Source organism: Miniopterus schreibersii (assembly GCF_964146895.1).
Source record: "Miniopterus schreibersii genome assembly, chromosome: 10".
Classification (NCBI taxonomy): Eukaryota; Metazoa; Chordata; class Mammalia; order Chiroptera; family Miniopteridae; genus Miniopterus; species Miniopterus schreibersii.
Window position 1 is genome coordinate 74,479,259 of NC_138110.1, and position 19,064 is coordinate 74,498,322.

Below are 19,064 nucleotides of genomic sequence, written 5' to 3' on the forward strand. Positions count from 1 at the left end.
ATCGGGAGACCCTGAGATGGTGGACACTGAAATCACCCCTCCAGCTAGACATTGTCCTCTTAGGTTTTCTGGTCAATAAAATGAGGAAATATTTGCTTCTGCCATATACCTGGCTACTAACCTGAATGGCATAAATTTAAAAATAAATTGAGCACCCTCTGACTTGCTTTTTTTTTTTTTACTGTCTCTTCAGTGGCTGGAGCAGAGAGCTGAAAGGGAGCAGGAGTTTGCCAGCACAGTTGCACACACTGTGCAAAGGGATGATTTCCCCAGCATCCTAAGCAGGGCTGGTGCTAGACACTGATGAAGTAGGAACTCCCACTCAGGCAGTGATTCTCATGGGCACCTGCAGCTCCAACACACCCGGCCGGTGGCAAAGATCCACACTGGCTGCCCATGTCCCCTGCATTATGTCCAGACCCACCGCCACAGGCCACCTCACCAGTCTGTTGCTCTTTATATTTCAGTTTCACAGGGGTGACTCAGACTGGGGACTTGTGTCCTCTAGGCCAGCACTTCTCACGCTGCAGCGTGCACACGAGTCCGCTGGGGGCCTTGGTAAGATGCAGATTCTGCTTTAGCAGGCGGAGTGGGGCCTGAGCGGCGCATCTGTGACAGGCCGTCCTGCACCACATGGGTGAAGAGCGGGCTCTGGAGAGAATCCCTGCGGCCCTCAGAGGAACGACCCCGTCCTGCACCTATCAGGCGGAGATAGGAAGGGACCTGAGCCATGTCACTTCTTCCTGGAAAACTGTATAAATGTAGCTGGGTTTCTCTCCAGGATGACAGACAAAACAGAAAGTCCACGTAATCCAAATCTACAGATTGCCCCAAACGATGTCTTTGCCATTAGTTTCAACCTCCGGCATCCGAGCTCTTATCACCATATCCAGATGGACTGAGAGCCACCTTCCCTCCCCTCCCCTTTCTGATGGAGGGACAATTAATTAAATGAGTCAGCGCCAGGAAGTAAGGACTGGAATCTCAAGGCTTCCATTTCCAAACACTAGATTGAGGGGTTCTTTGAACTTGGAAAAAAAAATTACATCTTTATTTTTACTAACCACTGGCATTTAACATTTCATTTTATTATTCAGGCGGCAACAAACCACAGTGACCTTAGCAGTACCTGTGCCTCTGTCTCCCATAGAAATGTGAGCGCTTGTGCTGTGTGACAGTGACTGCAGGAACCTCGGCTCTCCCTCCCTTCATCACCGGGTTGAAATGTCTCACTCTTCTTATAAGGAACCTTGCTGGCTCTTGGTAGCAGAGAAACACATGTGTGGCCCTGGCCGGCATGGCTTAGTGGTTAAAGCGTCAGCCCAGGCACTGCAGGGTCTCGGGTTCTAGTCCCAGTCGAGGGCACGTACCTGGATTGCGGGTTCGGTCCCTGGCCCAGGTTGGGGTGCGTGTGGGAGGCAACCGTGCATCGATGCTTCTCTCCTCTCTCTCCCCTTCCCCCTCCCTTCCACTCTCTCTAAAAATCAATGGAAAAAACATCCTTGGGTGAAGATTAACAACCACAAAACATGTACTTACTATATCTCCGTTCCTCAAAGTTTTGATAACTGGATTTCAGTAAGTTGGCTTCTTGGTCATTTTTTATTTACTGTATGCCTTTTATTGCACAGCTCTGAAAAGGGGTTCATAGGGTGTGAAGGGCCATGTAGCTCAAAGTGTTTAAGAACCCTGAGTGCAATGTGGGGCTGTGAAGAAATGGCAGCTGGTGTGCTCAGCACTGTCAACACTAATTAAAATTGTTCTTTTTGGACCGGCGACCACAAATGCATACTCCTGCAGGGCCCAGGTCTATAGGAAAAATGAGTGAAGTGGTCAGGTCTAAGGAAAACATTAGCAGGAAGAAAGCAGTCCATGGCAGCTGACTCTTGCCTTTGGAACTGGGGGACAATAGAGGGCAGAAGACTGTGGCAAGCTGAAGAATGCATGTCCTACCTAAAGAGGGCACCACTGGCAGCTGCACAGTGACATCAGAATACCCCCAGGCTGCCAGGGCTTCCCATTTTTTCCAAGAGAAGCCAAGAGTCTTAGTGTTGTGGGAAAATCCTCCCTCCCCAAAAAATGTAATGTACATGTTGGTAATTGTTGCAATTCACAAGAAACATAGGGGGAAAAACTCTGAGCAGCTCAAAAAGACAACAACAAATAAAACAGCAGGCAAGATCCAGCATGAGATCAGTAGGAATACATGAAAGATTCGGCTTTTCCTTTGTGTTAAGAGTATTTATTCCAGAATCACTAAACTTCCCATTTTGTGCATATCCAAAGAAAGGCAAAACAGCTTTCTTAACCAACACCCAAAATCTAATAAGTCAGATTTAGCAAATAAAAATACAGGGCACCCAGTTAAATTTCAATTTCAGATAAGCAGCAAATATGTTTCCCAGGTAATACTTGAGATTATACTTTATTTACTTTTTGTTTACCTGGCAACTTGACTAATAAGCTAACTCCAAGTCGTGATAGTCACTATTAACATTAATATATAATAATAACATTAACAACCAGCGTTGTAATTGCACTTGTTTTGTTTGAATAACATTTTTATCGAAGGGCCACATATATTCAGGAAAGTGCACGTATCTTACGTACGTTCACTGACTCTCCTCGATTGAGCACACCCAGACCAGGGCCCTGATCAAGAATCAGAAAGGTCCTGCCTCCAGGAGCCCCTCTGCCCTTTCAGACTCTGCCCCTGGTCTAAGGGGAACACTATTCTGGACTGATAGCAGCATCAGTTGGTATGCTCTGCTTTCAAACCTTAAGTAGATAGGATTGGGTTGTATTTTTAAGCTTACAAAACTGGGCAAAGGGCGGGAGGAAGAGAGAGAGAGAGGGAGAGGAGACAGTGAATGTTTATCTGATTCTTGGATTATTGTGTGAACCCACTAAGGGTAGAGCAGACACTGCCTTTGCCCAACCTGTGACCACTCTCCCTTCCCACTCCAGTTCCAACTGGCCTGACCTCCACCTGCCAGCACCTGCATTTCTGTCTGAGGATTCTCCTTGTCACTGCCCCGGGACAGAAAGTGCCAGGGAATTAACACTCCTGCTGCAGCCATCAACCAGTGAGTGGGAGTGGGTGGATAAATACCCCAGCCCCCCTCAAATAGGGTGAGTCAAGGAGAGGCATGTTCTATATGATCCCCCAGAGCTCCCCACCAGGACTGCACCCCAGCTGACCCTCTGTGACTTGCCTACTGTTCCTGCCTCACCTTCTCTAGCCCTTAACGCTTCCTAGAATCACCTCCCAAATAAGCTCTGTGCCTTGGGCTCTGCTTCTGGGTGAGTCCACACTAACACATCCGGTTACTTGAAATTACCCTAAATCCCTCACATTTATTCAATGGACTCAGACCTGGTGCCGGTACCCAGTGCTGCTGGTGCAGCAACGCCTGGCAGTGAAGGCAGGCTCTACCCCTAGGGGGAGTGGGCGAAGTCTCCAGAAGCACAGCAGGCCACCGGCCAGCATTTCCTTCCCTATGGCGGAGCCGACTCCCTGTGAAGTCTGACCTGCACCAGAACACGCTGAGCTACCAAATTGTGCAGACCTAGCGGGCAGTGATTTCCATTTCACATGAAAACGACTGCACATAATGTTGTGGGTGATTGAGAAGGCACTTCTGAGTCCCAGGCGCTCCGGGTCGTCATGCGCCTCCGTGGTTATTGCTCAGCACGATCAATGAAGAGCATCCAAGAGGTCGCTATATGTCTGCCCTGTCCTGATGTGGCCTCGGTTTTATTTAAATCTCTCTCCAGGAGCAGCCTGTTTACTTGTCACTTGTTTTCTTCGCTTAAAACTAGAACTCAAAAATGAGATTTCTTAGAAAAATAAAATTAAAAACGTGAACTCCTTTTCATGTTTGTGAAGATTAATAAGCAGAAGTTCATTGTACTTTGCAAAAGCATGTTGTCTTTTTGCATGGTGGCCTATTACTCTCCATTTTTGACAGTAAACTTCTAGAAAGCAGGAGCCATTTGTATGTTAGTGGATTTTCCCAGGATTGAAGTATTTAAAAGGTGTACTTGAGTAATGAACAGACAGTTGTGCTAAGACTTCCCCATCGGAGGGAAACTCAAGTCAGACCCTCACCTGTTCTGAACCCCAGGGCCCCTGTGACTCAGGTTCGGGGGACATCCCAGAGCCCCGTCCTTGCTGCACATGGTATGGTTTTCTTTTCTGGGATGCGAATTGGCTATGGAAATTGTGTCAGCTCGAAAGCTTGGGAGGAAACTCATGTTACGATTTTTCAAATCCCTTTCCATGAAATCTGTGTGAAATAACATTACTCTTAGACTACAGCAGTTTATGTTTCATATCATGTAACTGTTATATGTTCTGACTGCTTCAGTAGGTTTTTTTTTAAATGCAAACTGCTCACAAGTTTGAGGGTAATTTGTGCTTTTTAAAATGTCTGCAATGTCAAGTTCCATTCTTCGTCAAGAAAATGCATCCTGTATATTATATTGTATTACATATGCACTATAAATCTCCATATACAGGGTGGGACAAAAGTAGGCTTACAGTTGTGAGTATGGGAAACAGAGTTTATTCTTGTATTATTATTTATTAATTATTGTATTTTATTTTCCAAATGAACAACTGTAAACCTGGTTTTGCCCCACCCTGTATACTATGTGTTTATATTATCATATATAAATAACTATGTACAGGTTTGCAATACATATCCATATACAGAAAATACATAGTTTTATCATAAACAATTACTTTTAGCCTCCTAAAAGGAGTCAGAATTCGAAAAGATGATCACTCAACATTTGAATAAAGGAGAATATTTGCCTCTGTTTTGGGAAGTATAGGGGTTTTTTTTTAGTTTGTCCCTTTTTTTGTTGGTTTTTTGTTTGTCTCTTTTTCTGTTGTTTTTTTTGTTTTGTTTTGTAATTATGCCATTATGCCATGCTGAAACTAAATGAGATTATAAGAAAGAAACTGAAACTGCATCTTTAGTAGAAAAAGTGTGAAATGCACTCCAGAAATAGAAAAGAAATATCAAGATGAAATTCCAGCTGGGAGGGATTCCTAGAGCTATAGAGGGAAAAGAGAGCCTCTGGCTTTAATTTACAGAGGCCTTTGCCAGCAGATGGCCCTTTGTAATCTGCACCATCTGTATTATTGATTAATGAGGTCAAGGGCAGAATTACTCACTGTTGGTTTTCTCCCAGGACCCCTGTTCTGGTCTTTTCACCAGAATGGCTGTCTTTCTTCCTTGCAGCCATTTCGCAAAGGTCCGGGGACCCCCTGTCTTCTCATCAATGTCTCTCCTGCTCTGAGTTGGGTGACACCTGCCAACAGATGCCAAAGAGCCTCCATTTTGATGCAGAGGTGCTAACATGTTCCTCTCTGCCAGTAAATACGTTCAGCGTCTGAGTCAGATGGTTGCTAGTCTCCATCTCGAGATAAAAGACCCTTCACCAGGAAGCAAAGCCCTCGAGCATCCAGGTTTTCATGTTTATGGAAAACAACATTCAGTCACCAAACAATGAGCTATATTGGTGTTGTGTTGGTGTGCTTTTTAAAATTAAACTAGCTAAACAGAGTAGTTTCAGATTCATTTACCTGACTCTCAGAACACGTCCATACCATAATCATATCCATATCCGTATCTATGATTCTTATGGTAACTTCATTCTGCTTTGATCGCTTGCCGTGAATCTCTTTAAAGCAGTATGTTTTAAAAACTGAGCTGCGGTCACTGCTTACTTTTTCTCTTACCTTCAGCTCTTTCCTCCTTTGGCTGCCATCTCCAACACAGCTGCCTAACAGCTGAAAGTCACGGAGAGAATAAAATCTCCCCGAGGCCCTCACAAATGGGTGCCTGCTTTTATATTGTCCTCAGTGAACACTGTAGCATAGTAAATGGGAACAGGGGCTTGAGACTCAAGCTTCCTGGATTCAGATCCCAGCCCCTCCCCACCACTACTTGTATGATTTTGGTCAACTCCCTCAAGTTGGCCAAACCCCTATTGCTGGGAGACATTGCCCACGTTATTAGGTTGCCATAGGATTGAATGAGATAACCCTCCTGTATCTCCTTATTTTCAGGAAGTGTCAGATATATTTGCTGCTGTGGACAATTAAAGCAGCAGGGGATGCACGCACAGATGCCTATGTGGAGTGAGTGGGGTGCTGCTATGTGCTTGTGGGTCTGTGCCACTCAGAGAGGGTGCAGAACTAAGCAAAGTGCAGCTATGTGTACATACAAGGCTGCTCTGCCAGATCAGAAGGGCAAGGAAGTGGAAGCACACCAGGCTGCCCTACCGAGAACCCATTCCTTCAGACCAGGTGACACACTAGGCACTGCATGCACCCGCTGCAACTACAACCAGCCTGCCAAAACTATCCAACACACAGGGCACAGAGACCACTTTTTCAAGACTAGGAAAGATACCTATTCCATCTGATTCTTATGAACAAACACAGAAAGTAAAACAAAATGGGGAAACAAAATAATATGCCCCAAATGAAGGAATAAGAATAAAACCCTGAAGAAAAACCTAATAAAATGGAAAATAAGTCATTTTCCTGATAAAGAATTCAAAGAAACAGCCATAAGGATGCTCAACAAACTGGAGAGTAGAATAGAGGAACTCAGAAAGTACTTCACCAAAGAGATAGGAAGTGTAATAAAGAGCCAATCAGAGATAAAGAATACAACAAGTGAAATGAAGAATACATTAGAAGGAATAGACAGCAGATTAGTTAATGCAGAAGAACAAATTAGAGACCTGGAAGACAGAAGAGTGGAAATCACTGAATCAAAACAGCAAAATGAAAAAGAATTTTTTAAAATGATGATAGTGTACGAGATCTCTGGGAGAACATCAAATGCCCTAACACTTGTATTATAGGAACTCCAGAAGGAGAATAGAGAGAGAAAATTGGGCAGAAAGAAAATTTGAAGAAATAACGACTGAAAACTTTCCTAATCTGGGGAAGGAAACAAACATCCAGGTTCATTTCAGGAAGCACAGAGAGTTCCAAACATGATGAACCCAGAGACCCACACCAAGACATATTGTAATTAAAATGGCAAAAACTAAAGATAAAGAGACAATCCTGAAGGCAGCAAGAATGAAACAAGAAGTCACATACAAGGGAAACCCCATAAGGCTACCAGTTGATTTCTCAGAAGCAACTTTACGGGATGGAAGGGAGTGGCAGGAGACAGTGAAAGAGCTGAAAGAAAATAATTTACAACCGAGGATATGATATCCAGCAAGGTTAAATTCAGAATTGAATGAGATATAAAGATTTTCCCAGACAAGTAAAACCTTAAGGAGTGTACAACCACTAAACCAGTCTTACACAGAATGTTAAGGGGTCTTTTTATGCAGAAAATAAAGGTCCCTAACCAGAAATAAGAAAATATATGAGAGAAATAATTTTTGTTGTGGTGAATGGTGATCACAGAAAGGTAAGGCAGAGGCAGATATGAGGTGATGGTCACAGCTCTTATTATAGAGACCACAGAATCATCAACAATTCTTTAATTCCCTCTAGAGCAGTGATTCTCAACCAGTGTGCTGCAAGAATTTTTAAAACATGTAACACCTGACTATTTAGTCAGGGTCACTGACCTCTTTTCCCTTAGATTGCCAAATAAAATTACAACAGCCAACAGAACAATAGCCATCCAGTGTGAATGAATCAAAATATTACCTATTTTTTGTCATATCGGCAAAATATATATTTTTGATGTGCCTGAGAATGTTAGTAATTAGTTGATGTGCCATGAGATGAAAAGGTTCACAATCGCTGCTCTAGAGTGTGGAAAGAAATTCTTCTCTGGTTTGACTCTTTCTTACCTGTCCTCCAGTTTATTGGTTTTATAGAAAAAAATTGGCATTGCTAAGTGTGGGCTCTGAATCTGGTGCTGATATTTGATGACAGTCCAGACATTGAAAACAATTCTATTTATAAAGAGATAACATACATCACTATCCATCCAGATTTGACATCTCAGACCTAGTGCAAAGTGTTATGTCTTTAAGCAGCAAATCTAAGTGGATAACTTGTATTATGCTTCCTTCCTATTTTAGTTTTTATTTTTATTAAAATTACATATGCACAGAGCTGAAAGAGGCAATCAGTTCTAGAAGGCTTATTATGAAACACAGCCATCTTCCAGTCCCACCAACACCAGTCACCCACTCTTCTGAGGCTACTACTTCTCATTAGTTTGGTTGATCCTGGTACTTGCTCAATATCTCTGAATAACTTCCTTTGATGGCAAATACTTGATTTTTTAGTTTCAGACATTCTCCAGTGACCTCACAGCATGGAAGAGAAGGGTTTAGGTCTATTTTAGCCCCACCTGCCCCTACTGCCCGGCCCCCCATTCTCCCAAACTAGTCATGTCATACATTTGGTTAGATGGTTATCTATGCTTAGTTTATTAGGACTCTTCCCACTATTCATGGCCAAGCCATTAATACATAATCATTTCTCTTCCTTTCCTGCACAAGTCTGTGCTTCCCCTGTGGTTTATAATTACATTTTTGTTATTCGTTTATTTGCTTAGTTTTCTCTGTTCTGTCCCCAGAGCTCTCTAACCTCCTTTCCATGGGTTCAGAATTACCAGATATTCCATTAATTTTGTGCTTTTGGCTTTACTACTTCTGAGTCCTCTGACCTCTAATCTGGCTAGCTTGTTCCCTAAGCCTGCTGCAGAAGTTTAATTTTGGAATCTCCTTTTACTGTCTTTAGAGGGTCTTCCTTCCCTATTCTGGAAGTTTTCCTCACTTATTATTACAGATTTTTCTTATCTGGTGCAATGGTTTACTGTAACATACTTTCATGTAGCAAGTGGTTTACTCCCTTATTTTGGTGGAGCACATCTTCCAAAAGTAGCTGTCTCAGAAGGGGGTGTATGGGAAATAAATTTTTTCAGACAAACTTTTCTTTTTAATCTTCACTTACTTTTAATGGACAATTCCGGGTATCTTCAAAATTGTCTTCTAGCCTCCAGTGCTTTTGTTCAGAAATAAAATGACATTCTGGTTTTGACCCGTTGTATATAACCCTGTTTCTCTCTCTCTCTCTCTGGCAGTTTCTAGGGCCTTTTTTTGTGCCCAAATTCTGAAAATTAATGACGATATGCCTTGGCGTATAGTGTTTTCTTGGTCTGTTGAGCTGGACACTCAGAGGGCCCTCTTACTCAGAAAATGCTCGCCCTTAACTTCTGGAAATGTTCCTCAGTGCATTTGTTTGATTGTTTCCACTGCTCTGTTTTCTGGAACTCCTGTTCTTTGAATGCTGGGCATCCTGTTTTCTGTTAAGGTGTGGGGTGTGCAGTCACTAGTCTGCCTGAAGTGACAGCGGAAAGTAGGGGATTAAGGTCTTGAGCGGTCTCTCGGTTACCCTGTTTTCAGGCTGACTTTCATCCCCACATCTAGAGCCTTGTCCACTGCCAGCTGAACAATCATTGGTTCTTCTGATTTTCAGCTTCCAAAATGTTGTTGCTCTCATCAGGTCTTCTTCTTTTTCTTACAGGTTTATGTCTTGTTTTTGTAAAAAAAAAAATCCCTTTACTATTATCTTGTTATAACAGAAAGAGCAAACGTAATAGTATGTGAGCCACCTGCCATCTTTAACTAGAAGCCCAAGTGATTTTGAAAGAAATTCAGAACTGAAATTTGCCACATGTTTTAAGTCCATTTGCCTCATGATAGTCGGTTGAGTAGATGTTCACCGTATTTTGTGACCCACTGGAAAGCGAGCAGTGCCGTCCAGTTTAACCTACTCTGCCTGCGGCTGCTGGGTGATGACCAGAGGCTCTAAGAGCTGACGACGCAAGGAGAGAATGACGACAGTGTAAAAGATGCTTCCCTTGGCTCGAAAGTGACTTCTGCAGCGCCATCCTCTCCTTGACACCCCATGGTCTGTCATTCAGATCTGCAAACAGGAAGCCTAGTTAGGGAAAATTAGCAACAGAAAATAGCTAAGTGTCCGTATAACAAGTGGAAGAGCGTGTTAATGGAAAGAGACTGCACTCATTCATTGACGGTTCTGTTTAAGTCATATCTTTCATGTTATTTGAATCCAGAAGGCCTTGGGTTTGACTTTGCCTGATCTTTTCTTTGTAGCCTGGCACAGCAGTCGGGGAGAAAAGGCCCCCAAGGTTGCCCTGTCCCTGGAGTCCCTTTTCCTCTTGTCTTTGGGGCTTCACGTGCCTGTCATCAGTCCAGCTGAGTGCCGACATCTGTTTTGTTCTCTCACTTAGCAGGCCGAGCGCAAAGGCAGCCAGACGTACCCTGTGGCCGCGGGGTGGTTGACACTCTTCTCGGGAGGCGGGAGGAGGTTGGGAGTGACGTCCCAGGGAGCACCTCCAATGTGGCATTGTGACGCTCCGTGGTTTCCTTGTGAGGGTCTGCCAACGCGGACACACTCTGCAAAGCAAAGAAAAATAGCAGTTATTCCTCAAAAAGAGGCTTTGAAGAACACCCCAAGGAGAAATGACTCTTCTTTCCAAATGACAGCCTGTCCCTGGCATCCATGGCTCCCCCCCCCCCGTGCCAGGCCCAGCCCTGCCCCTTTGCCTCCTCTGTCACACCGCGGGGCCTCCTCCTGCGGGAAGTCTGGGCGCAGCTGCCAAGGCCGCCTCAGCTTCCAGCAACGTGCCTGTCAGCATAGGCTCAGCAGAGCCATCGTATTTTTAAAGGGACTCCTCCCAGCTGCCCAAGAACCACACTTTCGCCAGATCAGTATGCAAACTGGTCTTTCAAAATTATGATTAAACCAGGGGTCTAGTGCCAACCAGACCAGGCATATAATAGAGATAAGAAAAGGGGGCCAGGAGGGGAATGCCAGTCGGGTTTGCTCATGCCCTTTCTGAAGGGTGGCTCTGGGCCTTCATTCCACACAGGAGCACAGGCTGTGGCAGATGTTAGGAGTGTTGACAAAGGACACACAGTAAGATCGCTGATCCCATCCCCTTACGGGATGTTAGGGGTGCAAAGACTGACCCATTCCTGGGAGACACGGGACTCCTCTGACAGGTCGCTGTGTACCAAAGGCCCCCTTCGGTCATCCTGCACCTTCTTCAGCCTGCCCTGCAGCCTGGGATGCATCCACCCCACCCTCCCACTCTCCTTCACAGGTCAGAACCGAGTCATGTTGGTGGCACTCCCACCTTGCCTGACTGCTCCCCACTTTCTCACATGGGCTTCTCCCCCTAACAAAATCATTGCAGGTTTAATCCCATCTTGGCATCTGCTTTTCAGAAGGTCCAGACTAATACGCCTCAAGATGTTCTGCAAATTCACATTGACAGGCAGACGGACTGATCCAGGATAGGAGACAGGACTACTAGGCTGGGTTTTAGTTTGTTCCTGGCTGGGGCACCAGGAGCCACCAGGAGCCACGTTTTCTCCTTAGCACAGTTGGATGTCCTGCTTCTTACTGTCTTTTCCCCTTCCCTTCAGGTTGTGGCTCTTTCCTCCTGGTGCCTGCTGAGGGACTCGATTTACTACACGCTGTCCGTGGTCGCACTCATCGTGGTAAGTGTGTGATGGACGCCCCGCCGGAATTCCCTTACCTTGAGCTCCCATCGCCCTTCCCGCCACTCAGGGTTGTGTGCCTGCGGCTCCTCTGCATGCAGCAGGTTCAGGGAGTCTGGTGACAAATGAGCGAATGGATGTCTGTGCCTGGAGGCCGTCTTTCTCTCTTCCAGCTACTTTGATCAGCCGGCACCCTAGCCTGATCGTTGGTGCTCAGAATAGGAGTGTCGACTGTGGTTACCTGGTTCCATGAGAGCCCTGCTGTTTTCCTGTGAGCCCCCTGACCGTTCCCTCTCCCTGTCCTCGCGGGCTCCTCTGTGGCTCCCTTCATCATCAGCGCCCCTGGCTTTGACCTCACGTCTCCCTCTCACTCTGTATGCTCTCCCAGGGCAGCCCAGCTCTTCCCACAAGGCCCATTGCCGCTGCCACCTTTGTGTGGACACCCCTACACTGTGCTCCTAACAGTGGCAACTCCCGGAGGTCCAGTCATGGATTAGCAACCCTCTACTAGACATCTTCATGTCCCAAACTCAACATGTCTCTCAATTTAGGATGATTTCCCAAGACTGGCCCTCTTTCTATATCTCAGCCCCCATTCCTATCCTGCCACCCAACCTGGGAATGATTAAACTGACCTTTCCCCGCAACTGCCACAATACCCATTTGGCTTAACTGTCCTGTGGATCTTCATCTTGCAAAAATCTCCCCGGTGTGTCCCCCCCTTAGCCCATTTTAGTTGAGGTTTTTTACATCTCCAGCCTGAATGGATGCAGCTCATCCTAGGTCAGTGTTGTGATGAGTAGTGTCACTGCCACCCCCTCCCCTTATCCCCTCCCTTCTCTCTCCCCCTCCCCAGTCAATCCTCAGAACCGCCCAAGTGGTGTCTCTACAAAGCACATCTGCAAATGTCAGTCCCTTATTTAAATGGTCTGTGGCTCTATGTCACCCGTGGGGACAAACCAAACCCCATAGCTTGGCAACCAAGCCGTCCAGGAGAGTGGCAAATCAGAACTGAAATGGGAGATCTGACTTCTGACTCTGGTCCCCACTTACCAGCTCTAATGTCCGTGGAGAAATCAGTCTCCCTGGGTCTTAGTTTTCTTACCTACAGATCACAGGAAGATCTTGGGTTAGCGCCACAGTCCCCTCATTCCAGGGCCATTGATAACTGGTAGAGTGCAACCCGCCCCAAGCAGCAGAGGGTTCGGAGACCCGCTGTTGGACCCGAAGACACTGTTGAGCTCCTGGTTAGGAGACTTAAGGACACACTTGACTCTGTTCATGTTCTCAGTTATTATCCACGAAAAGGTAGGATCGCCCCAAGTCTAGAAGACTCTTCTGCTCCCGAGCCCAGACCTCCCAGGTGCTCTCTGCAGTAAGCTGTGCCCGGCGGTGCAGGAACCACACTGTGCGCTTTAGGGTATTTTAGGATAATTTCTGAAAGTTTCTTCTTTAAAGAGACACGGTTAGGGGGTGGTGTGATGAATGCAGCTCTCTGCTTTTGCTGAGTTCCAGGAAGAGATGACCACTTTCAGAAAGACGGGGTGAAGAGACAGAGCAGCACAGGCCAATGTGGCTGGGAACACGTGGCAATGTCCACTCCCCAGAGCAGATGTGCCGGCCTCAGTTTCCAGCATAGACACCTCCTGATCTGTGTGTGAAATAACCTATATTCTGTCCAATTCATCGTGGCACATCCAAGATGAAACAAAAGTATTTGTTGCTCATGATGGGTTAAGTGAGGAAGTCCAGCGGGTTTGCGTCTTCAGGGTGCAGGTGCCCTTCGCTGGAGCGGGGTCTTTGGGCAAAGCCATCTCCATGCCACGTGCGCTGGCGAATCACAGAGCCCAGTGGAGGGAGGGACTCTCAACCTGTCCACAGCTCTGCGTCTCCATGGCAACGCCGTGCAAAAGCAAGGGATTCTTTGTCTTTACCTGAAGGAGAGCTCTGTTTAAAGACCAGATATCAAGGCTAGAGTTCTGTGATTTTGAGAAAAATTACATTTCTCTACTGTTAGGAGGTAATGGAAAAGGTAAAGTTTGGGTCCTCAAGGCTTGGGCTTGGTTCGTTTTACTTTAACCAGTGCTCCTGCAGCCTCAGTGTGCCCTGGAAATGCCCAGTGAGCTCATTTAAAATGCACAGCCGGAGATTTTAACTCAGCAGGTTCTGGGGCAGGACCCCGGAGTTTGCACTTCACCCAGGACCTGCTCCCCTCCGCAGGGGGTTCTGCTCCAGCAGCACGCACTGCACGCGGAGAACCTGGACCTCGAATATGGTTGGACGCTGTTTCCTCCCGGTGTCTGTCTGTTGCATGGCTGTGACTGTTCCTGGAGTAAATTTTGAGGTTCTCAAAAGCAAGGCATAGTGGCAGCTTGGTTGCCTGAATTTCTGACTGATGCTCGTCCTCTGGGTCATTTTCACGTGAAACTTAAAACCAGCATGACGACTAAAACAATTCTATTCCCAGAAGACTCAGCACTTAGCGGCATTTAGCAGCGGAGGCCTCTCAGTGTCCCCCAGTCCGCCCCGCTCCCCAGCTAAGCTGCTGTTCTCACTGCTCCATCTCTTTGTCAAGGTTTCCTGGTCTCCTCTTTCCGTGCTCCTCTAATGTCATGGCAACGAAATCACGTTTCTCCTGGCCTGCCTTATATGATACTAAGCTTCCCCATGGGACCCTCAATGGGCGTTTAAAATTCCTGTATTTAAAAGCCTTTCCTCTAGCCACAAATAATTACCAGCCGTCCGGACAATTTATTTTAACTATTAGGTGGGGGTTTTCCCCTTTCTATGGCTCCGAACTGTTCGGAAGACTGAACTGCCAGACCCCGGAGGTGACACAATAAAGGGCTTACTCACCCAGAGGGCAGGTCCGGAGGAAACGAGACCAGATGCCATTTCTGTACACACCCCTGGGAAGCGGTCCTGCAGACCCAGCAGAGGAGCCTGGAGGGCAACCCACAGGGCCTGGCATCCAAAAGGTGGGAAAGATGACTTCTCCAGGGATGCTCGTGGCCGCCGGGCCAGGAGAGTGCTGCTAGAGTCGTTACTCCCTGAATTCTGGAACCGCTAACGCGGACGTCGGTGCAGCTGCACCCGGCCAACAAGGAAAACTTAGAGTAAGACAAGCACATACACCCTGAAACCAACGGAGCTTAACGGGTACCTCAGAGACGAGGGGCGCAGTTCATTAGGTACTCGGCTTTCACTCGACTTTCGCTCTGTGCTGTTTTCCAGTGTGTTTGTTGTCGATTTTTAGGGAAAAAGCAGAAGAAATTAAGAAGGTGTTATTGTCTAAAGCAGTTAAAATTTCACAAATATACAGTGTGTGTCTTGGAGCCTTTCCCCTGCCCCATCAAGTGTCCCCTTTAACCCTGGTGACATTCTCTGCAGTGAAGCCTCAGGCCCTGGAGAAGCAGGATGTGGCCAGGAAGGTGGCCCCATGACTTTGGTCTCTAGAAGAGAAGTGTCACTTTTTTGACCTAGAGCATTCAGAGCTCTTTGGAGCATGTCCCTGTGTGCATCTACCTGATAAATAGTCTCCAGATCCTCACAGACTCTCCTGCTGCTTCTCTCCCTCCCCATAACAACCCCCTTTGGCTTTTACCAGACAGCTCCAGCCCCCCAGTCCTATCCTTGCTCCAAATTCCAGCAGGCCCCACAGACTCTTATTGAAATGTTACTGTAATTTACATAATTATGTAATTTACATAAATGCAAATGATTCATTACATCCCAGCCTAACAGCTGCCCTAAAAGGAGTACTTTATTTTTACCCTACATCTCTGCTTTGAGATTGGGGATGTGAGCCTCAAGGAAGGGAAACCTCCGGTGGAGGTGGTTCAGGATAACTTAGATGCTCGCTCAGAGATCCAGATTCCCAGCGCTGTCCTCCTGGAGAAGGCCAGGTGAGCCATTAGCACCAGCTGGGAGGCCCTCAGGGCACCCTGAGCACTGGCACAGCAGTGAGGCTCCTTTGAGGTGACACTGCCCTCTCTATCTCTGGAGGGCTCCTTGCAGTCTCTCCTCTGGAGGGGATTCTGTCGGGACAAAGAGAGATGACTCAGGTATTCAGCTGCCAGAGGGGGCCTAGGCGCACTGTGCAGTGCGGTAGCCACTAGGCACATGTGGCTACTGAGCTCTCAAAATGCAGGAAGTGAGACCACAGGCATAAAATGTTGATTTAATTAACTTAAATGTGTGTGGCCACAGTGGCTGGTGCCCATCCTATTGGATAGCACAGTTGTGGAGAGCAAATTCCTCCCTAGAAAACAGACCTGCATTCTCACGGCATCTATACGTTTTAACAAGCACAGTCTCGATGCCATGCTGGGTCTGTTGATGATTTTCCAGTTCAATTCTCGTGACTCTACAAGCTAGCTATTATGGGAGTCCCATTTGACAGATGGCAAAGCTGAGGCTCCAGAAATTCAGGGATTTGTCAAAGGTCAGGTTTACCAGAGCAGGCGTCTAAGATGATACCTCTACACAACCCCAGCAAAGAATTCAGATTTTCCCTCCAATAAAATCTGCCTCTTTGAAATCATCCCAGCTTTACCTCTCTACCATGCAACCTGCCATTAGAGAAACGTGTCTGCTGCACTTTTATGTTTTTAGACTGAAGAGAAAGCTCCCCCCGCCCCTCTCCTGGGCCTCTTTCATTAAGACACCTGATGTAAAGTAATCCAGAAATTTTCTTATCCTGCCCTTTCTTTGAGAGAAAGACCTCTTAGAGTCATATGGTGACTTCCTTCACCCCCTGCTAGCCTCCGTGGCCCTGTCCCTCTGGCTCGTCACTGTCTTACCTCCTGCAGCCCCACTGCCCACCGGCAAGTCCGCCTGCCAGCGGTGCTAATGTCCCAACTCCCTTTAACCTTCCCGTGCAAACCGCCTCGGTGCAGAGCAGCAGCTTCCCAGCGTGTTCCATCCGATTCCTCGGGTGGGATCGCCATTGCCCAGGCTGCCTGCACCCTGGTCCCTGAAGCAGACGAAGTCAGGGCTCCGTTAGGGCACATCTGAGGGCATCTCCACTCTGCCGAGTGGGGGGTCGGGGGGCGGGCAGTTTTCTCTTCCAGCAAGGGAGGGGAGATTTTCAAGGTTTCAGTTTCTTGAAAGAAAATGATGGTGTTAATTTTCTATTATTTTTGCTGCTTAAAATTCTAACAGTGCCAGTAATTATAACACAAGCTACGAAATCTTAGCGTCAGCCGTGCAGCCACCTTGCTCCATGGTTACAGCTTACAGTAAGCACACCCAGGGATCGGCATGCAATGCAGGGACACGCACCTGCCTCCCTGCAGAGCCCCGCCGGCCTCTCCGCCCCTGCCCACGCACCTGGGCAAATCCTGACTCGTCTTTTCCCCACTGGTCCATCTGGAATGTGCCACGCCCTCAGCAGTTCCCTGGGATGGTCCAGCATCTACCGATCCACCTGCCGGATGTCAGCATCTCTTGGAAGAATTCTAGAGCAGACACCAGGACGGAAAGGCTGGTTTCCATGGTACCCAATTGTTTCTCTGAAGCCAGGAGGAAGAGTGCTTTTTCAGATTCACGCCTGTGTGTTCCCATTTAGTTCATCTGCAAAACACGAGCAGAGCTCTAGGCGAAGCCAAAAGTAGCTTTGGATGAACCCTGGGTGGGTCAGAGAGCAGGTCCTTGGGCCAGCCATGTGCAGCGAAGCTGTGACCCTGATATCAGTCAGCACGACCCACATGTGGCCACTGGGGGGCGGACACCGCGCCTGGCCCCAAACGCAGGCAGCAGAGCTCAGGGAGCTGCTTTCCCAAGGCCTGTTTTCAAAACTCCGACTGGGAAAAGAGTGGGTCAGTCCCGAAGGGCACCCAGCGGGTCCCTCAACTTCAGCGCATCATGAGAATTGAGTGTTGGCATAAGATGAGGGACCCACCTGTCCCCAACTCAGAACACCAGGCGGGAGCTGCCTCCAGGACCTCGCCCTGCCCTGCGACAGCTCTGGCTGAGCCGGAGGCTCCTTCGGGAGGCTGTCTTGAGGTGTTTGTTCTCCTTCCCGGAGATTTAATGGAGCTGTGAAATGGACTTGGACCCACTTCGTGTCCCCCCCCCCCGCCCCGACTTATTTCTTTTATAGCTCGAATTTGTACCTTTTGACTGTTTCAACCTCCCTGCCTTGGCAGAGGCAGGCGTGAAGGCTGTGGTGTGACCGCCACCTAGTGGTTGCCGATGGAACTGGCGCGCAGTGTCTGGATCCAGACAGGACCTAAAGGGAATTTCGGGTAGCCTACGACCGCTATCGGGGCTGGGGCAAGTTCCTTTGTATTCTTTTACCCACAAATACAGCATGAAGATACAGAGGGATATGCAACACTTGTCTCAAAGGAATTAAGTAGAACAAAATATGTAAGGAATAACACATGGAGCCCTAACCCATTCCCTCTGACCATCAGCAGCATCAAGTGAGAGTCTCCTGTCCTTGTCATCTTACGAGTTTTCAGGGAGGCTGATTCCAGCTCTTCTTAAGGATGTACCCCCTGGAGGAACGTTCTGCAAACAATGCCCATTTCCTCACTTGCAGTCTCCTGAATGAGGGGCGATCAGATGATCAGCCTCCTCCAAGTAACAGCACCGGACGCCCGGAGGCAGCTCTCTCTCCACCTCCTCTCCCGCCACGAACAAGCCACTGTCCATTTATTTTCGTAAAGCCTGGTTTCTAGTCCCCTTTACCCACTTAAGTATTCCTTTTTGAGTCCTCTCACTTTTTGACCCAGTCCTCTTAAAGTAATGGCATAAAATCCAGACTGTGTTTGCTTCTTGCCACAGGGTAGCTAAGGCCTCCTGGCTGAGTGGTCGGGGGTGAGACATCACTGCGTCAGTTATTTGGAGGTTTTCAGACGGCACCATTTGTTAGTTCCCTAGTGAGATCACCTGCATTTCTCTTTCTCTCTCCACCCCCCGAACCATGTACACCCCAACTCCCCGGCCATAGGCATCACCTGGCCTTCAGGCCTAGGATGCTGCACCGTTGATTGCCTATCTTGTCCTATGCTGTCCAGAGTTGTCCCACTATTTCTGTGATTTATTGTGCTCCCTGTAAATTCTGTTATCAGTTTGGGATCCATTGTACAATTAAGCCCATTCTGATTTATTTTTCATTGATATGATCATTGAAGTAATAGCTAAAGACGTATTGATCCGTGCCCCCACGTCAATCAGATTACACATAAAAGCTACTTTCCTGTTATAGAGTATCTCCTGCCTCCCCTGATAGCAGAAAATTAAATTGGTGCCCTAATAAACCCTCTCTAGTATCTCCTGCTCTCCTAAGTGGCTGCGAATCGATTGTTCTAGCCCACTGCCTAAGACCGATATTAAATTAACTTCAATTAATAGGAAACATTTTCCAACTTAAAGTATTTGTTCTGTTCCGTGATTTCTTGACAACAATTCTTTAAAAGCTGGTGATTATACAAAAGCAAGCGTGAGCACCTCCCAGGGAGTGGATTCCCTGCCATCCAGCCTGGGGCGCCCCAGTCCCTCTTCCATGTCCTTAATCC

At 47.2% G+C, this 19,064-nt stretch overlaps 2 protein-coding genes across 2 annotated transcripts in view; one reads left to right on the plus strand and one right to left on the minus strand.

Annotated features, from left to right (window-relative positions):
- SLC24A3 (solute carrier family 24 member 3) overlaps positions 1–19,064 on the plus strand; it is a gene marked incomplete at its 5' end in the record, with an annotated part of 322,397 nt that overhangs the window by 266,754 nt on the left and 36,579 nt on the right. The window contains one exon of the mRNA XM_081149048.1: positions 11,464–11,538. Coding sequence (XP_081005174.1) covers positions 11,464–11,538 — 75 coding nt within the window. The remainder of the gene's footprint in view (positions 1–11,463; positions 11,539–19,064) is intronic.
- Positions 8,947–17,011, minus strand: LOC308562653 (uncharacterized protein). The gene is made up of 5 exons (XM_081149049.1): positions 16,870–17,011; positions 14,395–14,761; positions 12,592–12,643; positions 11,577–11,653; positions 8,947–10,428 (listed from the first exon to the last, which is right to left on the minus strand). The coding sequence occupies exons 2-5, from the start codon at positions 14,431–14,433 to the stop codon at positions 10,255–10,257; spliced, it is 342 nt and encodes a 113-aa protein (XP_081005175.1). The 5' UTR covers positions 14,434–14,761; positions 16,870–17,011; the 3' UTR covers positions 8,947–10,254.

What these genes read in the sequence shown, in the direction of transcription:
- LOC308562653 (XM_081149049.1), bottom strand. Translation starts at nt 14,433, where the DNA reads ATGGCATCTGGTCTCGTTTCCTCCGGACCTGCCCTCTGG. An exon ending in CTCCACGGACATTAGAGCTG is followed by an intron (nt 11,654 to 12,591) that starts GTAAGTGGGGAC and finishes ATTTGTCACCAG; the next exon opens with ACTCCCTGAACCTGCTGCAT. An exon ending in AAGGGCGATGGGAGCTCAAG is followed by an intron (nt 10,429 to 11,576) that starts GTAAGGGAATTC and finishes TTTGCTTTGCAG; the next exon opens with AGTGTGTCCGCGTTGGCAGA.